Source organism: Protopterus annectens, chromosome 3.part0 (assembly GCF_019279795.1).
Source record: "Protopterus annectens isolate FY-2018-M chromosome 3.part0, PAN1.0, whole genome shotgun sequence".
Classification (NCBI taxonomy): domain Eukaryota; kingdom Metazoa; phylum Chordata; order Ceratodontiformes; family Protopteridae; genus Protopterus; species Protopterus annectens.
The window spans coordinates 1764716092-1764737489 of record NC_056731.1 but is presented as its reverse complement, the minus strand read 5'-3'; the positions used below and the strand labels follow the sequence as shown (position 1 = coordinate 1764737489).

The 21398-nt window shown below is 40.2% G+C and overlaps 1 protein-coding gene across 4 annotated transcripts in view; it reads right to left on the bottom strand.

Annotated features, from left to right (window-relative positions):
• IL7 (interleukin 7) overlaps positions 1-21398 on the bottom strand; it is a 1281407-nt gene that overhangs the window by 249481 nt on the left and 1010528 nt on the right. For all 4 annotated transcript variants that reach the window (XM_044065798.1, XM_044065800.1, XM_044065799.1 and 1 more), the window contains one exon: positions 7100-7165. In XM_044065798.1, the coding sequence (XP_043921733.1) occupies positions 7100-7165 (66 nt within the window). The remainder of the gene's footprint in view (positions 1-7099; positions 7166-21398) is intronic.

Sequence of the window (21398 nt, the reverse complement as noted above, 5' to 3'; positions counted from 1 at the left end):
GGCAATGTCTGTGGGTTCAGTGTCTTGCAGTAATTTTGAAATTGTATCTTTTTCTATCATTTTGTACTATTTCTGGCGATAACATAGCAGAAATGTGGGTTCAATTTGGTTCCTAACATCCATTAAAATTTTCCTTGAAAGTCATTTGAATCTTCTCTTATTTTTCTCAGATGATTTTTAAGTTATGAGTTTTTATTTTTTAGTTTTAATAGCCATTTATTAATTCCCTCTTATTTTTATTGTTTTGTTTGGTAATAGCTTTTCTTTTTTACCTTTTTGGAAAAAGTTTGTTTAACTTAGTGGTGGAATTCTGGTTCCGGATTGCCTTTGGAGAAGAGTCTTTTTTTTGGTTGGATTTGATGAATTTATTGGTCCCTGGTTCCATAGAGAAAGGGTCTTGAAGGGCGCAGCAGGTTAGGAAGTCTGTGCGGCTCAGGGGAGAGTAGTGTGAGAAGGCAGTTTTGGTCTCTGTGGGCTTGGCTAGTTTTCTTTCTTTTCAGTGAGTGGTTTTGTTTTGGGGTGGGTGAGGATGGGGAGTTCCAGTGTAGTTAGTTTATGATCAGATCTCACCAATGAGGATATATGATTCCGATTGTGGGTTTTGTCCCCCATGTTTGTGACAATGAGATCTAGTATAATTTCTCCTCATTTTCTCCCATTTTTCTAGCTTATTCCTTGGCATTTTGTCCAGGAAATATGGGGCTAGAAGATAGTTAAGTTAGGGCATGTGTAAGGTTCCTAGTTTCAACCATTGAATGTTTGAAGTAGATTTATATTTGGGTTCCATTCATGTTTTGAGAGGGTGGCAGTGCCTCAGTTTGGGGTTCCTGAGTTTGAGAGGGTGGAGGTGTAGAGTTTTGCACCTGTTTGTGAAGTTTTAGTCATTGTTGTTGCACCTGGATGGTTTCGTGGCTTCATCGATCCCCACCAACCTGGAGGTGTTTATATATCCTGGATGAATGGATCCTTTATGAAATTTGTGGAGTGTGGTCTGGGTTTCCTTTTGTGCGTGGGATAAATTGAAAACCTAGGAGTGGAGTGCTCTCAGAACGAATGAACCGGGTTTCAGTTGGACAGACACATGATGGTGCTTCTCCATAGAGAGACTTTGGTCGTGCATTGCATTTTTAGACTTCTGGCTGGCATTGAGCAGCTTCCCCATTTTTCTTTTTTTTTTGTTTTCTACCCATTTGGTTTTTGGGACCTTGCCTAAAAAAGAAGGTGGCTGGGTGGGGTAGGCTTAGCCAAGCAATAATTCCAGGGGTGACAGGTGCAAAGCCAAGTGCAAGCAGCAAGCAGCATGGCTTGTCAAGCATGTCATCCCAGGCAGACAGACTGAGCCCTCAGAATGACACCCAACATTAAGGAAATTGATATTGTTGATCATCATGATCATCTTGTTAAGTTGTTCAGTCATTTGGTGTGAAGAGGATAGAGTTGAGGTCAGGGTCATACTGCCCTGGGGCTAGATCATCCTCTACTGTCTCTTTGTCCATAGTCCAGGAGTATGGAGAGTTCGTCTCAGGTTCAGGCATGGATATGGACATGTCATTTGTACTTGCTGTGTTGTAAGTGTGCCAGTGTTATGTGCGTATAAGCGGATTCCGATATGGGGCACAGGCAGCTCTCTCCTTGTCTCCTCTGTTTGCCTGGGTGAGTGGTGTGTCTGACTATGGTGTCACCTAGTCACCTCACCTATATGGTGTTTGGTGTGTGTTGGGTTGTGCTGTGATGGCACACTGCTTTTTGTTTGTTGTTGTTGTGCTTGTGGTGTGTCTTGAGGTGTCTTGAGTGTCTTGTTGTAGCAGTTGGTCTGCTGCTTAGGTTGCTTTTTTTCTTTTTACTCAGGGCCTCTTTAATGTATGTCTGTGTGTGTTTATGTGTGTTTGTGTCAGTGGGTGTGGAGTGGAGTGGTTTGCTGGTTTGTGTGTTGTGTTGTCCCTCCTCCTCCTCCCTGTCTGTCTTTGCCAGTCCTGCTCAGCCTCAGCTCAGCTTTGGCTAAATAGCTGCATCTCATAGTAGTATTTGTTGTATGTGGTGGGGAGAGAGAGGTCTGTGTACATGAGAGGGTTATAGCATTGCCTCTCAAGATTCAGATTCACCAGCTGGACGACCGGAGGAGATTGACAACTGACCTTTGGACATTCTTCAAATAAATGCAACAAGGCACACAAAGTAACACTGGATTGATGCTGACTATGTTTTATACAACTGTACTACTGTAACTGGTGGCAAAGTCAGCTAGTACTACCTCTGTACTATTTTGTTTGTAACTACTGTAATTAAGATTCCCTATTTTTTAATTTCTCCAAATCTTTTGAGTTTCTAATACAATGACAGGAATGGACCCCATTCGTAAGTCAAAGTACAATTAATGTTCACGAAATTAGTATTGTTTAAATATTTGATGTCAGCCAGAAGTGCTCTCTGTAGCACCTGCAATGTGTCCAGTAATGACTCCTTTTTCTAATTTGTAAGGAGGTACATGTATTGATAAGATATCTAAATACGACTGTAGATTGTTTTTTATAAGACTCATTGCGCCTACTACTATTGGAACTGTCTGGGTATCATTCTTCCACATTGCTCTCTTTTCTGCCTGCAAATCCAGATATTTTATGACTTTGTGTCTTTCTGTACCCAAGACATTGTAGTCAGTGGGTGTGGCAATTTCAATGATCAATGCTACTTTTGTCTTCTTTTCATCAACCACTATATCCAGGTTTCTAGCATCTATCTTTTGAACTGCTGGTAATGGATGATCCCATGTGATATAAACTTCATCATTTTCTGAAAATTGTGTATCTGCCATATTGTTTTCTTTTTGATGAAAGAAGCTTTTCAGGAATTCATGAAAATATATAAGAACATTCTTGATGTGTGGTTTTGTGTTTTTCGATCACAAAAAGTCCAAGGTGGATGAAGCAGCAAACAAAACCAACAACGAAAAACCACTGTATAGGCAGAATGAGAAATGCCATGGCCAAAAGTAGTCTCTTTCACAAAATACTACTTTATTGTCACTTTCATCTAATAGAGACTTCATCAGAATAAAACCAATTGTTTAAAATACACATTATATACCCTCAGAATCAACCAATTAACAATTCAAAATACCTTAATAAAGACACTTCAGTCAGATTTAAAGAACCCTACATAACTAATGATTAAAAATATATTAAATGTATTAAATAAATCAAAAACATAAAATACATGAAGTTGCTTGAATGTAAATAATATGTAAGTTTCCAAAGACATGCATCTGGAGCATTTCTCCCCGGGCCTCCGCTGAAAACAGGCTCTGTGGAACCTAGTCGGACTTTCCCGGTCAACAAATGATAAATAAAAATAAAACAAATAAATGCCATATAATGTCTACGTCTTTCCTTACTTTCAATCTCCTGTCCCTTAAAAAACATTTAATGTTTATAGTTTCATTTATGCCAGGCTGTTTATCAGCCCCTAAATTAAAGCTGCCATAAAGTCTTCTTGTTGTATTTTATTTTTAAAGCTACCTCCCTTCAAACTTACGGGTCCTTTTTCCAAAATAGAAAACAGACATTTTTTATATCCAGGACACTTAAGGTTATGTTTATACGTGTTGTTAAGATTTTTTGTTTCATTGCAATATAAATGTTCTTTAATCCTTTTATTCAAATATCTAGTGGGCATACCTACATAAAATTCAAAACAACTAGAACAAACAGCAATGTAAACTATCCCCTGTGTACTACAATTATAAAACCCATCAACCGGAATGGTAATGTCCACATGGGGTAGGTCTATGTAGGGACCTTCTAAAATATATTTACATGAATGGCATGCCCCACATTTATACATCCCTTTTTCTTTAGAACTAGAAACAATAGGTAAAATATTGAAAGACTCCATCTGTAAGGATCTCTTTATATTAAAAGTATTTTTATAGACAAAATTGGGTTTTTGCCCTATAATTTTAATTAAATCAGAATTACCCTTTAAAATGTTCCAATTGTTGTTAATAATGGAAACTATACTGTGTCTATCCACAGTCAAATCTAAACTACAGGATAATCCATATTTATCACCATTATTTTGATTGCTTCTGGAAACTACATAATTTTCAGGAATAAATCCATACGTCAAATTAGGCAAAAAATCTGACTTCCTATGTCTTTGATCTCATTGGCCAAAGAATCTAACAAATTTTTATTGTACCCCCTTGCCAAAAACATATCTCTGATAATAATAACTTCTTGAAATGAAACTATAAACATTAAGTGCTTTTTAAGGGACAGGAGATTGAAAGTAAAGAAAGACATGAAGACATTATATGGCATTTAGAAACTTGCATATTATTTGCATTCAAGCAACTTCATGTATTTTATGTTTTTGATTTATTTAATACATTTAATATATTTTTAATTGCTAGTTATGTAGGGTTCTTTAAATCTGATTGAAGTGACTTTGTTAAGGTATTTTGAATTGTTAATTGGTTGATTCTGAGGGTATATAATGTGTATTTTAAACAATTGGTTTTATTCTGATGAAGTCTATGAGACAAAAGCGACAATAAAGTATTGTTTCGCTAAAGGAACTACTTTTGGCCGTGGTGTTTCTCATTCTGCCTATACAGTGGTTTTTGGTTGTTGGTTTTGTTTGCTGCTTCATCCACCTTGGACTTTTTTGTGATTTTTTTGTTGGTTTTAAGGTCCATGGATGGCTGGCTTGAATGAGGATACCCTTATGGAGCTTTCTCTTTATCCTACACCAGATGAAAAGGACGCTAATTTAATTTCTTTACTTATATGAACTGTGACAGAAATGCAGAAATCTTTGGACACTTTGGTTGCTGCTAAACAGCATAAGAAAGTGGCAGCCCATTTTCCTTCTGTTAGTTCTTATGATGAAGAGGGAGAGATTACTATTATTTCAGCTGATACAGATGTTAGTAAGGAGAAGACAGTTAAAATCTTATGTTTTTTATTTATTTAATACATTTAATATATTTTTAATCATTAGTTATGTAGAGTTCTTTAAATCTGATTGAAGTGTCTTTATTAAGGGCGACCACGGGGGTGCAGTGGTTAGCATTGTCACCTCACAGGAAGAGATTATCGGGTTCGATCCTTGGCTTGGTTGCCTTCTGTATGGAGTCTGCATGTCTTCCCTGTGGTCGCATCATTTCCTCTGGGTGCTCCAGTTTCCTCCCACATCTCAAAGACATGCTGTAGGTGGATTGGACACTGTAAATTGTCACTAGGCATGAGTGTGTGCATGTGTGTGCTTTCTATGGAAGGTTGGGCACTGGGCTGGCAACTCAACACCATAAAACTCTACTGCCAATCATGAGCAGACAGGTGATCCACTGTGGCAACCCCTAACTGGGAAAAAGCCGGAAGAAGAAGTGTCTTTACTAAGGTATTTTGAATTGTTAATTAGTTGATTCTGAGGGTATATAACGTGTATTTTAAACAATTGGTTTTATTCTGATGAAGTCTCTATGAGACAAAAGTTACAATAAAGTAGCGTTTTGCTAAAGTAACTACTTTTGGCCATGGTGTTTTTCATTCTGCATATACAGTGGTTTTTGGTTGTTGTTGTTGTTGTGTGTCTGTGTGTGTGTGTGTGTGTGTGTGTGTGTGTGTGTGTGTGTGTGTGTGTGTGTGTGTATGTGTGTGTGTGTGTGTGCTTCAAGCGTTGAAGAAAACTGCTGTTTGCAAAAGATCAATATATCATCAGGTAAGCATGCAAACAGGGAGGGCAAAATGTCCAAATATGTCACCAAAGATGTTGCAGTGTAAATGTTACAGAGCATATGGTTGCATGTATGATAGTCAGACTACTAAAAAATGTATGCACAGTGCAATTAATTCATTGTTTAACACTGGATATGTCTCTGTTATGGCATTATAAATGATCTTGTTTTAATACATGCTTTGCACATTTGTCATAATAACTTTATGTATATAACCATGGAGCCTTCCTTGGGTTTACTGCAAGTGTTCACATGCTATTAGCTTGTGACACACTTGTTCATTGCAAGCAGACACATTGCTGTGGTTTAAATTAGAAATAGCAAGTGCTCAATCTAATTTAAGTATTTACCTGTCCAAACTCCTCATTTAAATTGTATAGCCCTAACCTCAATCTCCCCTCTGTAAACATAAATTCCCACATCATTGCCTGACCCTAAACTCCGTTCCTGCTCCCTAGACCTAAAACTCCCTTCCTGATCCTTAAAATCACTCCATCACTTTCTAACCCTAAAATCTCTGTTCCGCTCCCTAGCCCTAAAATCTCCTCCACTTAATCCCTACAACTGCTGAACTTATCTCACTCCATCTCAAATCATGTGTTCAAGTAAGGTACAACATCTGCTTGCTTGGACTTATATTTGAGTTTGAGTAAGTGGCAACCTGTGCAAGTTACAAAATGCTTGAGTACCTGGCTTACAGAAAATGCTCTTCGAGGACTTGGGACTCAAGTGCTTTAGTAGAACTAGCTTTTCTCCCCAGGCCTCCTCTGAAAAGAAGTTTTATTTCCAAGTTAGACATTCATGGTAAACCAAACTAAATAAATAAATAAATATTTTAATGAGCATGTTTTTATTTCTTGTTGATACTGAAATTTTATATGCAATCATGGTGGACTCTGCTTGTGTGTGTGTGTGTGTGTGTGTGTGTGTGTGTGTGTGTGTGTGTGTGTGTGTGTGTGTGTGTGTGTGTGTGTTTGTGCGTGTGTGCGTACGTGCGTACATGCATGCATGCAAGTTTTTTCGAGGGGTTCATTGGTAACTGTATATGACAACTGAATCCCTGTATGGCATCATTGCACTAAAAAAACATCAAATGATAAGGTGCTCCCCTATCATCGGATTCATGACTTTTAAATCTTTTTAGCTGACAAGAAAAAACACTTTTCACTTAAGAATTCAAGAAAACAATTTTCTTTTAATCTAAATGTAATGATACATATCATCAGTGTTAGAACTGCTGTAAGGAAAAGCCTTTCACATTTTATGTTTGCAAATTGCTGCATTTTAAGTTTTCTTGTTACAATATGTAAAATAATTAGGATACAGAGTGAGCTACGACAAAGATGAAAAATAGTTATATACCTCATTATGTGTGCATAGATTCCTTTCAGTTCTTGAAGATTTGCATAAGTTTCCAAAAAGATCCACCTGCAAAATGTTTGATAACCACAATCATTTAATGGAATTCATTTCACATATAGTAATCTTGACTTAACAGCAAGCAGCACATTAACATTTCTGAAGTGTATGAAAGCAAAGCTGTCACGATGCCATGAAACTGAATAAACTTTTTTTTTATTTATCAAGAAGGAAAACACTTTTTTTATATACTTCTGAAACAAAGCTGAACTCGTGCATGGCTGGGTTAAAAATGTTAAAATCTCATGAAAATGCAACGACTGTGACAGAATGTAATTTGATCAGCCTTAAATGTTCCTTTCCCTGTTCACTAGCCAAAATACCTGCCCTGTATGAACAAGCTAATTATTTTTATCCCTCCAAAAAACTGTCTTTCATCTACCCTATGTAGTCTTAAATACTCACTGGCTTTAAACCTGTTTTCTCAAAATATGCTGTCATATTCATCCCTAACTTGGTTACAGACAAACCCCGGGATTCAAGAAGCTTGGCGCAAGGACAGTGTTAGCCTTGCGCTGAGCAGCCTCACTACAGATGGCGCAGCAGTGCCATATGAATATGTATGAGGGCCCACTGCCGCACCCCTGACGTGCACAGGAAACATGTGCGAATGCAGGGGGTGTGTACAAGTGCTCTATGGAGGCATAAACATGCCCCGACAGTTGCAAAACCTACAATGCCTACTAGAAGAGCCCGCCCATAATAGTAAGTCAGTAATTCAGTATCCGTGGATACCAAAATGTATGCTAAGCAAACAAGAGTGTCCACGAACAGTGAAATAAAATCAAAGTAGTAAACACACAAGCACGTAGTGGAATGTTGAGCCCTGTCCCTAGAACTTTCACAATTAGATTCCCCGTGTCCCTATTACACATTTGAATTGCTGCAATATCGAAGGTGTAAGCAAAGTGCAGCGTGTTTGCGCGTCGCTGCCCTCTGCCGAGCGTAGCTTACACATCATATTCATAGAGAAAAACATGCGGAATCAACGTAAATGTCAATAGTGTAGTGTTTAGAGCATCCGCCTAACAAACAGGCATTCACGGTTCAAGCCTAACAATAGCACATATCATTTTCCATGTGGAATGAATGTTGTTTTGCTGTAAAACCGACATAAGAGTATCGCATGAGATATTTAACTTAAATATCATTCAAGCAAAGTGGCACTGTCATAATGAATAAGGTACTAGTAAGCATGTGTAAGCACAAATGAGCAGTAGTAAACACATATAAGTACCAGTGAGCAAGCCTGAGTGCGCTTGTGCGGGTCTAAGCAGTGCCCAGCATAGGAAATGTATATAAGTATATACAGATATATATATATATATATATATATATATATATATATATATATATATATATATATATATATATATATATATATATATATACACACACATATATATATATATATATACATGAAGAAAGAACAACGTAACAATAAAGCATACAAAAGGAATGAGAAGGGAATCAACAGCAATCCCAGTATTATATAGCGCTGTCAGTGTATGTCATATCAAGCTGGGCAGGAGTGAGCAAAGCACTGCTACTCACACCACAGGCAGGATATTACCAGTGGGAGTAACATTGTTGATCTGCTAAGTCTACTTTACACACAGAGGGTAGTCTCTGGTGGGACTACTTAAAAATTGATAGACCATTTGGCCATCCGACCATTACACAAGCAAGGGCAGGTATGTTCAAGGACTAAATGGTGGGAGAGCCTGAGAATACATGGGTTGGGACAACATACATGTAGGGCCCCTAACGCTCGGGAGAGGGCAATGTGTGGAGGTCTGTCATGGCTGCGATAACAAGTGGACAATGGAAGGTATGCGTGTATGTTGAACACGGGTGGGGTGGAGGAACTATGGGTATGAAATTATGGAGCCAGGCATGCCAGGGTTGGATGAACTGGTTCTAATTGGACCGCCCCGTGGAGGTCAGTGAGTTCGTTATAAGTATATATGCATACACACATGCAGACATCAATATGTAGAAGTACATTCTCTGTAATACATTCATTCCATTTGCAGACATAAATAACATGAATGTGCCCTTGCAAACCTCGACAGTAGATAGAATAATAGGTTGTGCATAAGAGGGATGGGACGAAACTGCTAAAATGCAGAAGTGTGTACAATGTCCGAAGTCAGTGCTGTGCTGAAAAATATCAAATGTGAGGACTTTCCCACACATGGAGTCATTCCTGTGATCTGCCTGCTATGGCAACGCTGATTACTAAATCGGTCTATTTGTAAAAGAAATACGCCGAACACGTACATAATTAGGCTCTCATGTGTAACATGCATTACCACATACTCAAGTCATACTTATTAATTTATTGTAGTGTCATGTTAACAGGAGTAAGGATGTAATGAAGTATAGAGTCTAATCTTGACATAAACACATGCGTGTCCCATGTGGGACAACCCAAAAATTGCGAATAGTATTTTTTTGGTCGCTCATGTCACCAATGTTTGTGGACTAAACGTTTGGGAGTTCTGAAGATACGTGGAGTGAGTCAACCAATGGGATGGGTCTATAGGAGTAGGGAGTGGCCAATGTGTACCGTGAATCCAACTGGAGAATGGATGACCGCAGTGTTAGGGAGGCATTGGGGTGTGTGTTTGGGGAACCAGGAACCATGGGTGTATGGGTATATATGCAAATAAAGCAGCACAGCAATAGTATATTGGTTAGAGCAACCGCTTAACAAACAGACATTCCCGTACCGAATCCCAATGCATCACATACTATTTACCATTGGTAATCTGTACATGAACATATTGCGACATCTGTCTGCTGTATAACCTGCAATATATCAATTAAAAGTTAACTGGAGCAAAGTGTCAGTGTCATAATGAATAAGGCACTAATAAGCAGGATGAAGCATATATAAACACCACTAAGCATGTGTAAGTGCGTTTGTGCGGGGTATGCATTGCTTTACAGACACACACACACACACACATTATATATATATATATATATATATATATATATATATATATATATAAATATATATACATATATATATATATATATATATATATATATATATATATATATATATATATATATATATATATATATATATATATATATATATATATATATAAATATATATACATATATATATATATATATGTGTGTGTGTGTGTGTGTGTGTGCGCATAGATATACACAGATATACAGCTGTGATAGGAAACAGCACACAAGAATGATATATATTCACAGGCTATGCCAATGGAAGTGAGGGGCCCAAGCAAAAAACATGAAATACGTAGCATGACCTTCCACCCCCCCCTCCCAGGCGGACATGGGAAACATACACACAAACAATGTAAAGAGTCCACTGCTCCCCAGACCACAGGCAGGATACAACTGGGGGGGTACACAGTGAGCCCGTGAATTCTAATCTTGGAACACAGACAGGAGCGTCCCTTGCGGGACACCCTAAAAATTGGCAAGACCAAAAGAAGGTGATAGACCGAACAGTCTGGCTGGGGTGTATACATAGTCAGAATACAAGGGTGGGAAAGCCTGATGACCCTTGGGTCAAGACAATTGTATGAAATGGGTCTTGTGAAGTGGAGAGTGGGCAGCGTGTAGTGGTGTGTCCAGAAAAGACCAGGACCCAGAGTAAGGATGGGTGTTGTTGAGGAGGTATGGGTGGGGGAACTATGGGTAGCTACTTAAGGGTCTAGGCGTGCAGGTGTTGGCTGATGTGGGCCTATATAGACAGCCCTAGGGATGTAAGCGAATGTGTTCATTGGGCAGAGGCATCACCCAATGAGTAGCCACACCCACTACGAGTCCCACTGCAGCAAAGTGTAATCTATATGACAAGGAAGAGAATAACCAGATGTAGATGTATATATGTAGAGGTATGTGTGTGCATATCTACCCATAGCAACATAGAGAAAAACCTCTCCCTCTCCGTAGTACAAATGTATACATACAGAGACAGAATACAGATACATACCCACATATAAATATATACATATGCAGACACTCATAGACCCATATGTTGTTTTTTATATATATATATATATATATATATATATATATATATATATATATATATATATACAGCAAAATATAAATAGTCAAGTATGCATACATATACAGATATATCTATATATAGTAATGTATATATATATATATATATATATATATATATATATATATATATATGTGAGTGTAAATATATACATGTATATAGCAGTTACGAGTTACATATGTTCACAGGCCATGCATATGGGGGTGAGGGGTCCAATAAACAAACGTGTAACACATAGCATCAACCCCCACCCCCGCAGATAGGCTGGTGAGACATACAGACACACAATAAAAGTAAACACACCACTGCTTCCCAGACCACCTGCAGGATACTACCAGTGGGAGAGACCTGCCAGGTCTAATCTTGAAACATAGACCTTGATGTCCCTTGTGGGACACCAAAAAGTAATGATCATCAGAGGCAGTCCCGGTAATGACTCATCAGACCAGGCTGTAGATGTACACGGACCAGTACGTTGGGCAAGCCTGATAACCCATGGATTGATACAACGTACGACATGTGTCCCGACACGGGGAGAGTGGGCAGTGTGTAGTGGTGTGTTTATACCCCACCTGCACCCACAGGAAGGATGAGTGCTGTAGAGGAGTGGCAGGTGGGGGAACTATGGGTATGCAATTATGGGCTTAGGCATGCAGGTGTTGGATGGCGCAGTCGTATTAGGACCACCCCAGGAATGTAAGTAATATTCTAAAATGGGCATAGCTGATGGTCGTACCTCTCAACCCCTAAGAGCAAATCCACTGGACAGGACATAAATCACTGGGGGAACAAATAGAGACCATACCTCTGAACTGTCCCCGATTTCCAGGGACATCCCTGATTTTGACTCAATTTCTAACTCTGTCCCACTTAATCCCTCCTAAAACTAGTGACATTTGGAGGAAAGGTGGTGAATTACACGTTATGAATAATGACAATTAAGAGTTATAAACATCATGTTCCTCAGAAAATGGGTATGAATTCATATGCTCAGACTCTGTTAATGTGTCAGGTTAATAGCACCAATAATTTAAATGTGTCCCTGATGTTGTTATGCCGTGTCCCTGATTCAGTTTGTATTTTTCCCCAATTGTATCAGAGGTCTGATAGGGACAGAAAGCACATATTCCACTGACAACTTTAGAAAGATGATAGAATATTAGGTATGCAGTAGCATGACTCGGCTGAAGGATGTGGGTTCCAAAACCCAATTACTTGTTTGTATTGAAGAGTGTCAGTTCCCATGTATTAGCCAGACAGGTGCAGATTGTAAGAGGAACACACCAATAATATGAATCAAACTCTGGACAGGCCGTGGATTCTGTACAGTTGAACAGCATGCTGTCACCTAGTGGGCAGCCATTCCCGATACTGTAGGCATGTAATCCGATGTAATAAGCATCACAAGGTAATATTGTAGTCCTCACTCCCACCCAGGGGTGTGAGTGTCAGATGCAAACACCAAATGCAGTGCATTTGCAAGTGCGGGAGCAAGCGGGTGTAAGCCTATTTGGCCGCCAGTATGCGAGTATTACACTGGTAAAGCAATGTAGAGGCTAACTGAGTGTAAGAAACTGTAACCGGAGGCTAGCATTGCTTAGCTCCACGCAAACCCACGCACACCTGCTCACAACTACTTTAATGTGCCTTAATCACTCTGTATCCAATGGCCTTGTTCTGCCTAGCAACAAAATAAACGGCCTCTGCAAGGCTCAAAACCAGGACCCTGCACACACAGCTATTGTGATTTACCACTAAGCCATGGCAGATATACAGACATCGGACCTTAACACAAAAATATCATCCATCACAGTCATTCAACAGTATAGGAAATGTACTCTGTCATATAGATATATCAGGAACATCCCATGTGACAACAAAGCATTACAAAGGAATGAAAAGGGAAACACCAGCAATGCCTGTATTATGTAGTAGTGTTATCCTATGTAATATCAAGACTCCCTCAGACAGATGTGTCATTCATACACGCAAACATTTGTACATTGGCCAAATACATCACTCTGTGCATGTTATTTACATTAACACAATAATTCCTGTCCAGTCGTTATGTGAGAACAGTACTTTTGCAAGGTGTTGTGTGAGACATCAACATCATGATAAAGGTAAATGGGGTAACCATAGAAGGACCGGTAGTGTTGTGTGTAGAATGGGGTCATCCACATCACGTGTACCTGGAACCTTTAGGAGTCATGTGCATACTAGGATCGTGTGCCTGAGAGATAGGGGTGAGGACAACTGGAGTATGTTGTGATGCATATTAAAAGGGTTACATGTGTACAGTGGACATGTGTGTGAAATGGACAGCTATGTATGGGGCAAATGTTGTTCTAGGAATCGATTGACCTTTTGTTTCCGTAGGGTGAGAGTGGGATGTGGGGGAATGAGAGTAGGTATGCTCGTGGAGGATAGGTTGGGTAGGATGACAGACAAGACAGCATACAGGGTTGGTATATGACACATGTGGGGGGATACACCTCGAACGGGGAGGGGTGTTCGGCCATCACAAGCCCATGAGCCCCCAGATGGAAACAGTGGGACAGAAGTCCCCAGCCATGGGCAGCCACCACTGCATCAAAAACAGCTGCAAAGTTGGCAGTGCTGGGGCTGTCTAGGAAGGGCAGCCTCGCCCTGTAAATGTGACACTCTGCCCTTGAGCTGGTGTATCCGGCCTCAAAACCCCTTATTGAGCCCCCTATGCATGACATCCGGGACTGTATGACAGCAGACATGTTCCTGTCTGGACCTGCTCCTGGGAGGCCAAGCCCCATCCTCAGTGGTGGTATCACCAGAAGGTGGTGCAGAGCCAGCAGAGGTGGAGGTCCAAGGCTGGGCCCCAGATGTGCTGGTGCCCGGTGCCATGGCCAGATGAAGTGGGACAGGATCTTCTGCCGGGACCTCCAAACCCATACAGCCTATGGTGTTGCAGTTTAAACACAGATATTGCTTAGTAATAGTCAACAGCATTCAGGATTACTTATAACAGCATGCATAGATATGACCATCAACCCAACACAACAGATGGTATACATTTGCAGAGGGAGCACAACACATGCATATATACTGCATGACATCTGTACAAAGTGTAGAAGACTTGTGACTGCAGCTATGAACAGTGGCCCATTATTGGCATGTCAGTGAGAACCCCAGACAGTGTCTGTCATACCACTGTTTCATGTGACATATGTCCAATCAGGGATGCGATGGCAGTAACTCATCACTATCACTATCACCATGTACTGACTGCAATCCTCACACTATGCTCCTGCAGATCACAGATGTGTGTTCAGTGAGTAACACAGGAAATAAATGGTTGCACACACTGACCAGTCCACAGCTGGCCCTACAGATGGGGGTCCCTCACAAACAGAGGACTTTCTTGTCAGTTTTAAAACATGCAGAATAGCCATTACCACACACAACTTGTTAAACAGGCAGTAGTCTCAATGAAGCATAGCTACACTTACATGCTGTAGTCATGTCTGGCACATCACCCTCCTGTGTTTATGCTATTTCCCACTGTGTATGTTGTTTGAGGAACATCTAGATATCATATGTGATGCCGTTTACCAAACACCAGATAAAGGTACCACTCACAGTGTGTGTCATGGGCAAACACCAACATGATGTTCCTAGATATTGTACTGTGTTTTTCATGCAATTTGCTATGGGAACATCATCACAGCTGTTCCACATGCAGTCAGCTAGAGGAGGACTGCAACAGGTGCTGAGGCCATCACCTGATCATGACCATCACTTACAAAACACAAGCTGCTGCTGAGCAGGTGTACACGTGTACATCCACCAGTGAGTGTGTGGGAGGGACAGACAGAGGCAAAGTACATCACAGAAGGGCTTGGAGACTAAAACCTAAGCATTGTGTGTCACACACCTATCTGTACAGGGGTTCAAACCCCTGACTGACTAGTCATTACTATTACAAGTGCATGCAGTTACTCCATGTGCCATAAAGCCGACAGGTTGGTGTGCTGTAAGAACATATATGTGTGCTGGTGAGTGACATCTGCAACAGAGATATAGTAGACATACATTAGGTGTAGCACACATGGCTGTCCACATGAATGGATGTCATTGTTAACACAACCACACTCTCTAATGGACTCACATTGACATTCTTTGCCAGGCCCACAAATACACTTCCAACCTACTTAGTTTGCCACACTGTAGTAATGCACAGGTACTACATGCACCACAGGAAATATCCAGAGGTTCTATGGGCTAGGGCATGTTAACGTGTTTGACATCTGTCGGTATGCCAATGGGAGTTATACTGGGAGTGACTGTGGTTGGGAGCATCATACCCCACATGCAGATACAAGGTGCCAGTACTGATATGCATGTGTGTATTGCTTCATGGATGTGTAGTGGTTGGCTGTGCAAGATGGCTGTACAAGGCTGGGTGAGGGGTAATCCTTGGCATCATGCCACCTGACAATGGAGTGCAGTGTGGTACAGGGGTGTAATGTCTGCAATGTCCCACACAGATGGGTATTGTATGAACTGTCCTAACATCCTGGTTACCATCATGTATGGCCATAGCTTTGCAATGCATGCCATGTCTGTGTTTGATAGTCCTTGACATGGACATTGCCTGGGATGTGCATGTCCCACAATAATGTACAGTGACATGTACAGGTGTACCTGGTTTGGCTGGCACATGTTGTGTACACAGACTGTTATCCTCTGATATACCAATACTGGCGTGGTGTGACAGGACCTGTTTATAGACAGCAGATTGACCCTGCACTTGCATTGATAGCATGATAAAGGTATTCCCTGTTGTCAGTGGCATCGGTCCATACAGGGCACATGTGTAAGGCACTGTATGGCCTCTGTGGATCACATTTGATTGCACCACATATGTTGCAGGCATCCAGTGGGGAACATAGTGAAGGCACATTGTCCACAATTATGTGCCTATTGTACTGCTGTACAGGGTGCCATGCTCTCTGCAGCCCACTGCAATCACACCATGCCTATTATCTTTCATCAATGTGAAGGGTACTAGCAACATAGTGGGATATTCTAGGCAAGTGTGTTTGTGTATGACACATGGGTTCAGAACGTATTCTGGGTAATAGTAGGGTTGCATACTTTGTTCACCAGACCTTTTGCCGGATGTAGGGGTATGGCTTGCCAACACAGTCCCTTGGCTGACTAACATCTGTACTCCTCGTGAGGTGGACATTGTGACATATAATATGGACACCATATAGGAAAACCACAAAATCTGCTTCCCAACATGTCCAGTGGTTAGACACTCACAGCCACTTCCACACAGGCTCTGACAATCAAACACAAACACACAACACACACACACTTGCCATGTCTTGGAATAGAACTCCTACCTAACTAGTGTATCACACTACAGCATTATGCAGTTACAGCACGCGCAACAGAGATTACTGGGTTATAGCAGTCCCAGAGGTGTATTACTTGGTAGGTGACAACAGCAAGATTGCCAAAGGTGGTTATGTGAATTGTAAAGAGTGTGCTTACTCTAAAAAGCATTGTGCTTATCTCAGGCAGACAGAGACACACACACAGTTGGCCTCTCTTGGAATAGAACCCCTACATAACTAGTTTATCACACTATAGAAATACATAGTTACAGCACGTGCTACGGAGAATGCTGGGTTATAGTAGTCACAGAGGTGTATGTCTAGGTGGGTGACATCAGCAGGATTGCCAAAGGTGGTCATATGAATTGTAAAGAGTGTACATACTCTAAAAGGCATTGTTACTTTCTCAGACAGACAGACACACACAGTTGGCCTTTCTTGAAATAGAACCCCTACCTAACTAGTTTATCACACTACAGCAATACGCAGTTACAGCACGCACTACGGAGAATACTGGTTTACAGCACTCCTACAGGTGTATTTCTAGGTGGGTGACATCAGCAGGATTGCCAAAGGTGGTCATGTGAATTGTAAAGAGTGCGCATACTCTAAAAAGCATTGTTCTTGTCACACATCAGCAGGATTGCCAAAGTTGGTCATGTGAATTGTAAAGAATGTGCATACTCTAAAAAGCATTGCTCTTGTCACACACACACAGTTGACCTGTCTGGGATTAGAACAGCTACCAAACTAGTTTAACACACTACAGCATTACGCAGTTACAGCACACGCTATGGAGGTTTCTGGGTTACAGCAGTCCCAGAGGTGTATTCATAGATGGGTGACATCAGCAGGATTGCCAAAGAAGGGCATTCCAAGTGTATTGCGAGTTGTACATGTCTGTTACCTGCGTGTACCCACTGCTTACTGTCACAAAAACACATTTACACCTGCTTAAAAGTGTCTTATGCAGTCCTAATTGACAGCATCAACAAGGCTTGCAGGTCTTGAACCCTGGACCATGCACACTGAGGTCACTGTATGTACCACTAAGCCATCTGGGTTGTATATATGTTGCATGGAGTCTATAATGCAGATCCTACTACAGGTATTCCACAGTACAAAGGAAAACAAATGGGACAGTCACTTTGTGTACATATGTACAGTACCCTATATATGCACCTACGGGATGTGTATACAAACACACACACACACACACACACATATATATATATATATATATATATATATATATATATATATATATATATATATATGCATATACACAGCCACAGCCATATATATATATATATATATATATATATATATATATATATATATATATATATATATACATTATTTATTTATTTATTTTATTTTATTTATTTATTTATTTTACATTTGTTTACCGGGCTAGTCCAACTGGATACATTTCCATTTTCAGCAGAGGCCCGGGGAGAAAAGCTCCACATTGAAGTTAATACAAACAAGTCATTTACATAAAGAAAGTAAGTAGTTAGTAAAATACCAACAGAAATAAGGTTTAATCTAGATTCTAGTAGTTGAAAATATAAATTAGTAAGGACATTTACTCTAATTTTCTTTACAGTACAAGATAGGGGAGTTATACTTTAGTAAAACATTCATGAAGAGTCTATTTAATTAAGTAAGTATAAACCATAGAGAGTTCTATATAAATTCATAACAGAGGCTAATTAACAAGGGTGATTTAGAGAATGTCTACTCAAGGAGAGTGAGTAGAAAGAGGTGAGAGAGGGTGATTCAGAGAACAGTAATTAGTAGAATCATAAGATTAGTCAGGATTGATGCATGGGCATAGCCAGAGTGTTTTTAGATGTTGTTTGAGCTTTTGTTTAAAGAGGAAGGGTGACGAGGTAGAAGTTAGAGTGGTCGGTAGAAGATTCCAGTATTTACCTATGGTGTTGGAGAAAAGTGAATCACCTGCTATGTTACTGGACTTACTTAACTTCACAAGAAGTTTATTAGAGGAGTGTAAAGAATTTAGGTTAGAATAGGGAGAAATAAGGTCAGAAAGTATAGGAGTATTTTTTGGTTGGTAAAATATCCTATGAACAAAGGTAAGTTGGGAGAGTAGTAGTGTATTTTTTAGTTCAAGCCAGTCTAGTTGTTGTAGATTCTGACAGTGGTGAGCTCTAAATGGGTTTCCGGTGGCAAATCTAGCAATGCTATAGTATGCATTTGCTAGTTTAGTGAGGTTATTTTTCTTTAGGTTAGTGTATATGGATGAAGCATAAAGAAGAGTAGAAATAAGATGAGAGTGTGCAAGTGTGATTTTGGCCTGTGGAGTTAAAAAGGTTTTAATTCTATATAAGGAGCCGAGTTTTCTATTTGCAGTTTTAATAGTGTTATTAATGTGATTATCAAAAGTGAGGTTATTGTCAATTATAATACCTAATAGCTTAGTGGTTGAGTCAGGGGCTATATGTGTGCCATTGTTGGAAGTAATAGAGAAGTCTATGAGGGGAGACTTAATATTAGGCCTAAAGAGCAGGAGTTTGGTTTTATTGGCATTCAAAAGGAGGCAGCATTTCAAGAACCATGCCTCAACTGTGCTAAATACATTCTGTGTTAGGGTTTGTAGTTCAGGGGATGTGTTTGCAGAGCATATGAGTGTTGAGTCGTCTGCATATTGAATACATGTAGCTTGAGGTATTGCTGCATGTAAGTCATTTATGAATAAAGAGAAGAGGAGAGGTCCTAGGATGGACCCCTGTGGGACTCCAAGAGAGACTGGTAGAAGGGATGAAAGAGTATTATCCCAGAGAACTGCCTGTTGCCTGTTATTAAGGTAGGAAGTGAACCATTGAATAGCTTTGGTATCTAGAGAGAGGAATTCAAGGGTTTTTATGAGCATATTATGGTTTACCATGTCAAAGGCTTTTGGCAGGTCTATAAAGAGTGCTGATGACAGAATACTATTATTGCGGTTTCTATTTATACACTCGGTAAAAGATTGGAGAGCTGTTGTAGTACTATGAAATGGCCTAAAGCCATGTTGGCAGTTGGCTAGTAAGTTATATTGAGTTAAGTGGTGCATTAGCTGATGATGAATACATTTCTCCATAATTTTTGCTAAGGGTGATAAGAGTGCAATAGGCCTATAGTTAGAATAGTCATTTGAGCTACCTCCTTTATGTAAAGGAATTATGTGGGAAATTTTCCAGATAGCAGGGATGGTACCTTCACTGATGGTTCTATTTATAAGGAGAGATATGGGACAGGCAACTTCTTCAGCTGCTTTTTGAAGGTATTCAGATGGTAACTGATCTGCAGAAGGGGTACAAGGTTTGAGTTTTTGGATGAGTTTTAGAATGTAAGAAGTAGCGATGGGTTGTAGTTGGAATATAGGGAAATTAGTAGATGTACCAGTAGGAAGGTTAGATTTGTCTATTGTGAGATGACTTGCTAGTGAATTAATAGTGTCTGTGAAAAAGGAGTTGAAGGCATTGACAGTTTGATGTGAGGTATTCTTTTCGGGCCCTGAAGGTGAAAGTGTACTAGAGTGGTCTGGGTGTAGGAGTGAATTTAGGGTTGACCAGAACCTTTTGGGGTTGTTATGATGAGTTTGCTGTAGTTTACAGTAATAGTTCTTTTTATCTGTAAAAACAGCTTTTTTAGTGCTATTTCTTAACTGTATAAAGGCTATATATATATATATATATATATATATATATACACGTCTGAACACCCTTTGTGACACAGAAGGGTTCCAAAGGAACTGACGTGTACACGAAAGAGAGGCATCTCTTGTGTTATAACATTTAAATCATAAGCAGTTCACCAGAGAAGGGATGGTTGGTGTGTATGTGGAGTTTGGGGTGGTGAATGATGGCTAATGTAATCTACCCCAGGGATTGTGGAGTTAAGGTGGGGGAATGATGGGTATGGACCTACACCCCAGAGACCACACCTGTGTCACTGCTCGACACTGTAGTCGTGCTTGATTGTGTATTTCTTCCCATTCCTAACTATGTAATACTTTGTAGACACCGGTCACCACAGATGGCTACCATGGTGTGCTAAAAGACATTACACATGTGTATGCCTGGCTACAGGGTAGTCACACACACATACAAGCACACACTTGCAAGTATTGTGCATACACGTCTTGCCTATGTAAAGGTAACTAGTACAGTGGTATGCAGTTGAGGTATGTGCCACAGAAGACATACAAATGCACTTACTCTGATTCCACTTCTGAGCTGGGTGACATCACAGGACCGATTACTTGCAGTGGGGAGGGGGGAAGAGAGAGGTTTAGCAGTTGACAAGGATAAAGGCCAGTGCAAAAGGAGGTATCTCTTTGGAATGCAGCAAAACCCACTGTCATGACAGGATGCAGACACAAATACACACACACAACCATTTGCTGACACACACACTCAGGCATTTGCTGTCACACACACAAACACATGCACACAGTTGCCAGTGGTGGGATCAGAACTCCTGCCTATCTACAGATTACTATTACAGTACTATGCAATTACAAGATGCGCCACAGAGATTACACATTCCAAGGTTGTCAGACTGCCCTTCTAAGATTGAGGACAACAACAGGGAGACTGACAGTCATGAAGTACATAGCTGGAGACCTGTGTGTTTAAAGTAGGTGCCCATTACAACCTGTATGGACAAACAAGACACATCATCTGCAGGTAGGCCTGAGAGGTATAGTTGTAACACAACAGGAACCTGAACTGGAGTATGGCCATCTGTGGACTGGACAACTACTATCACTATACAGGGTTACAGT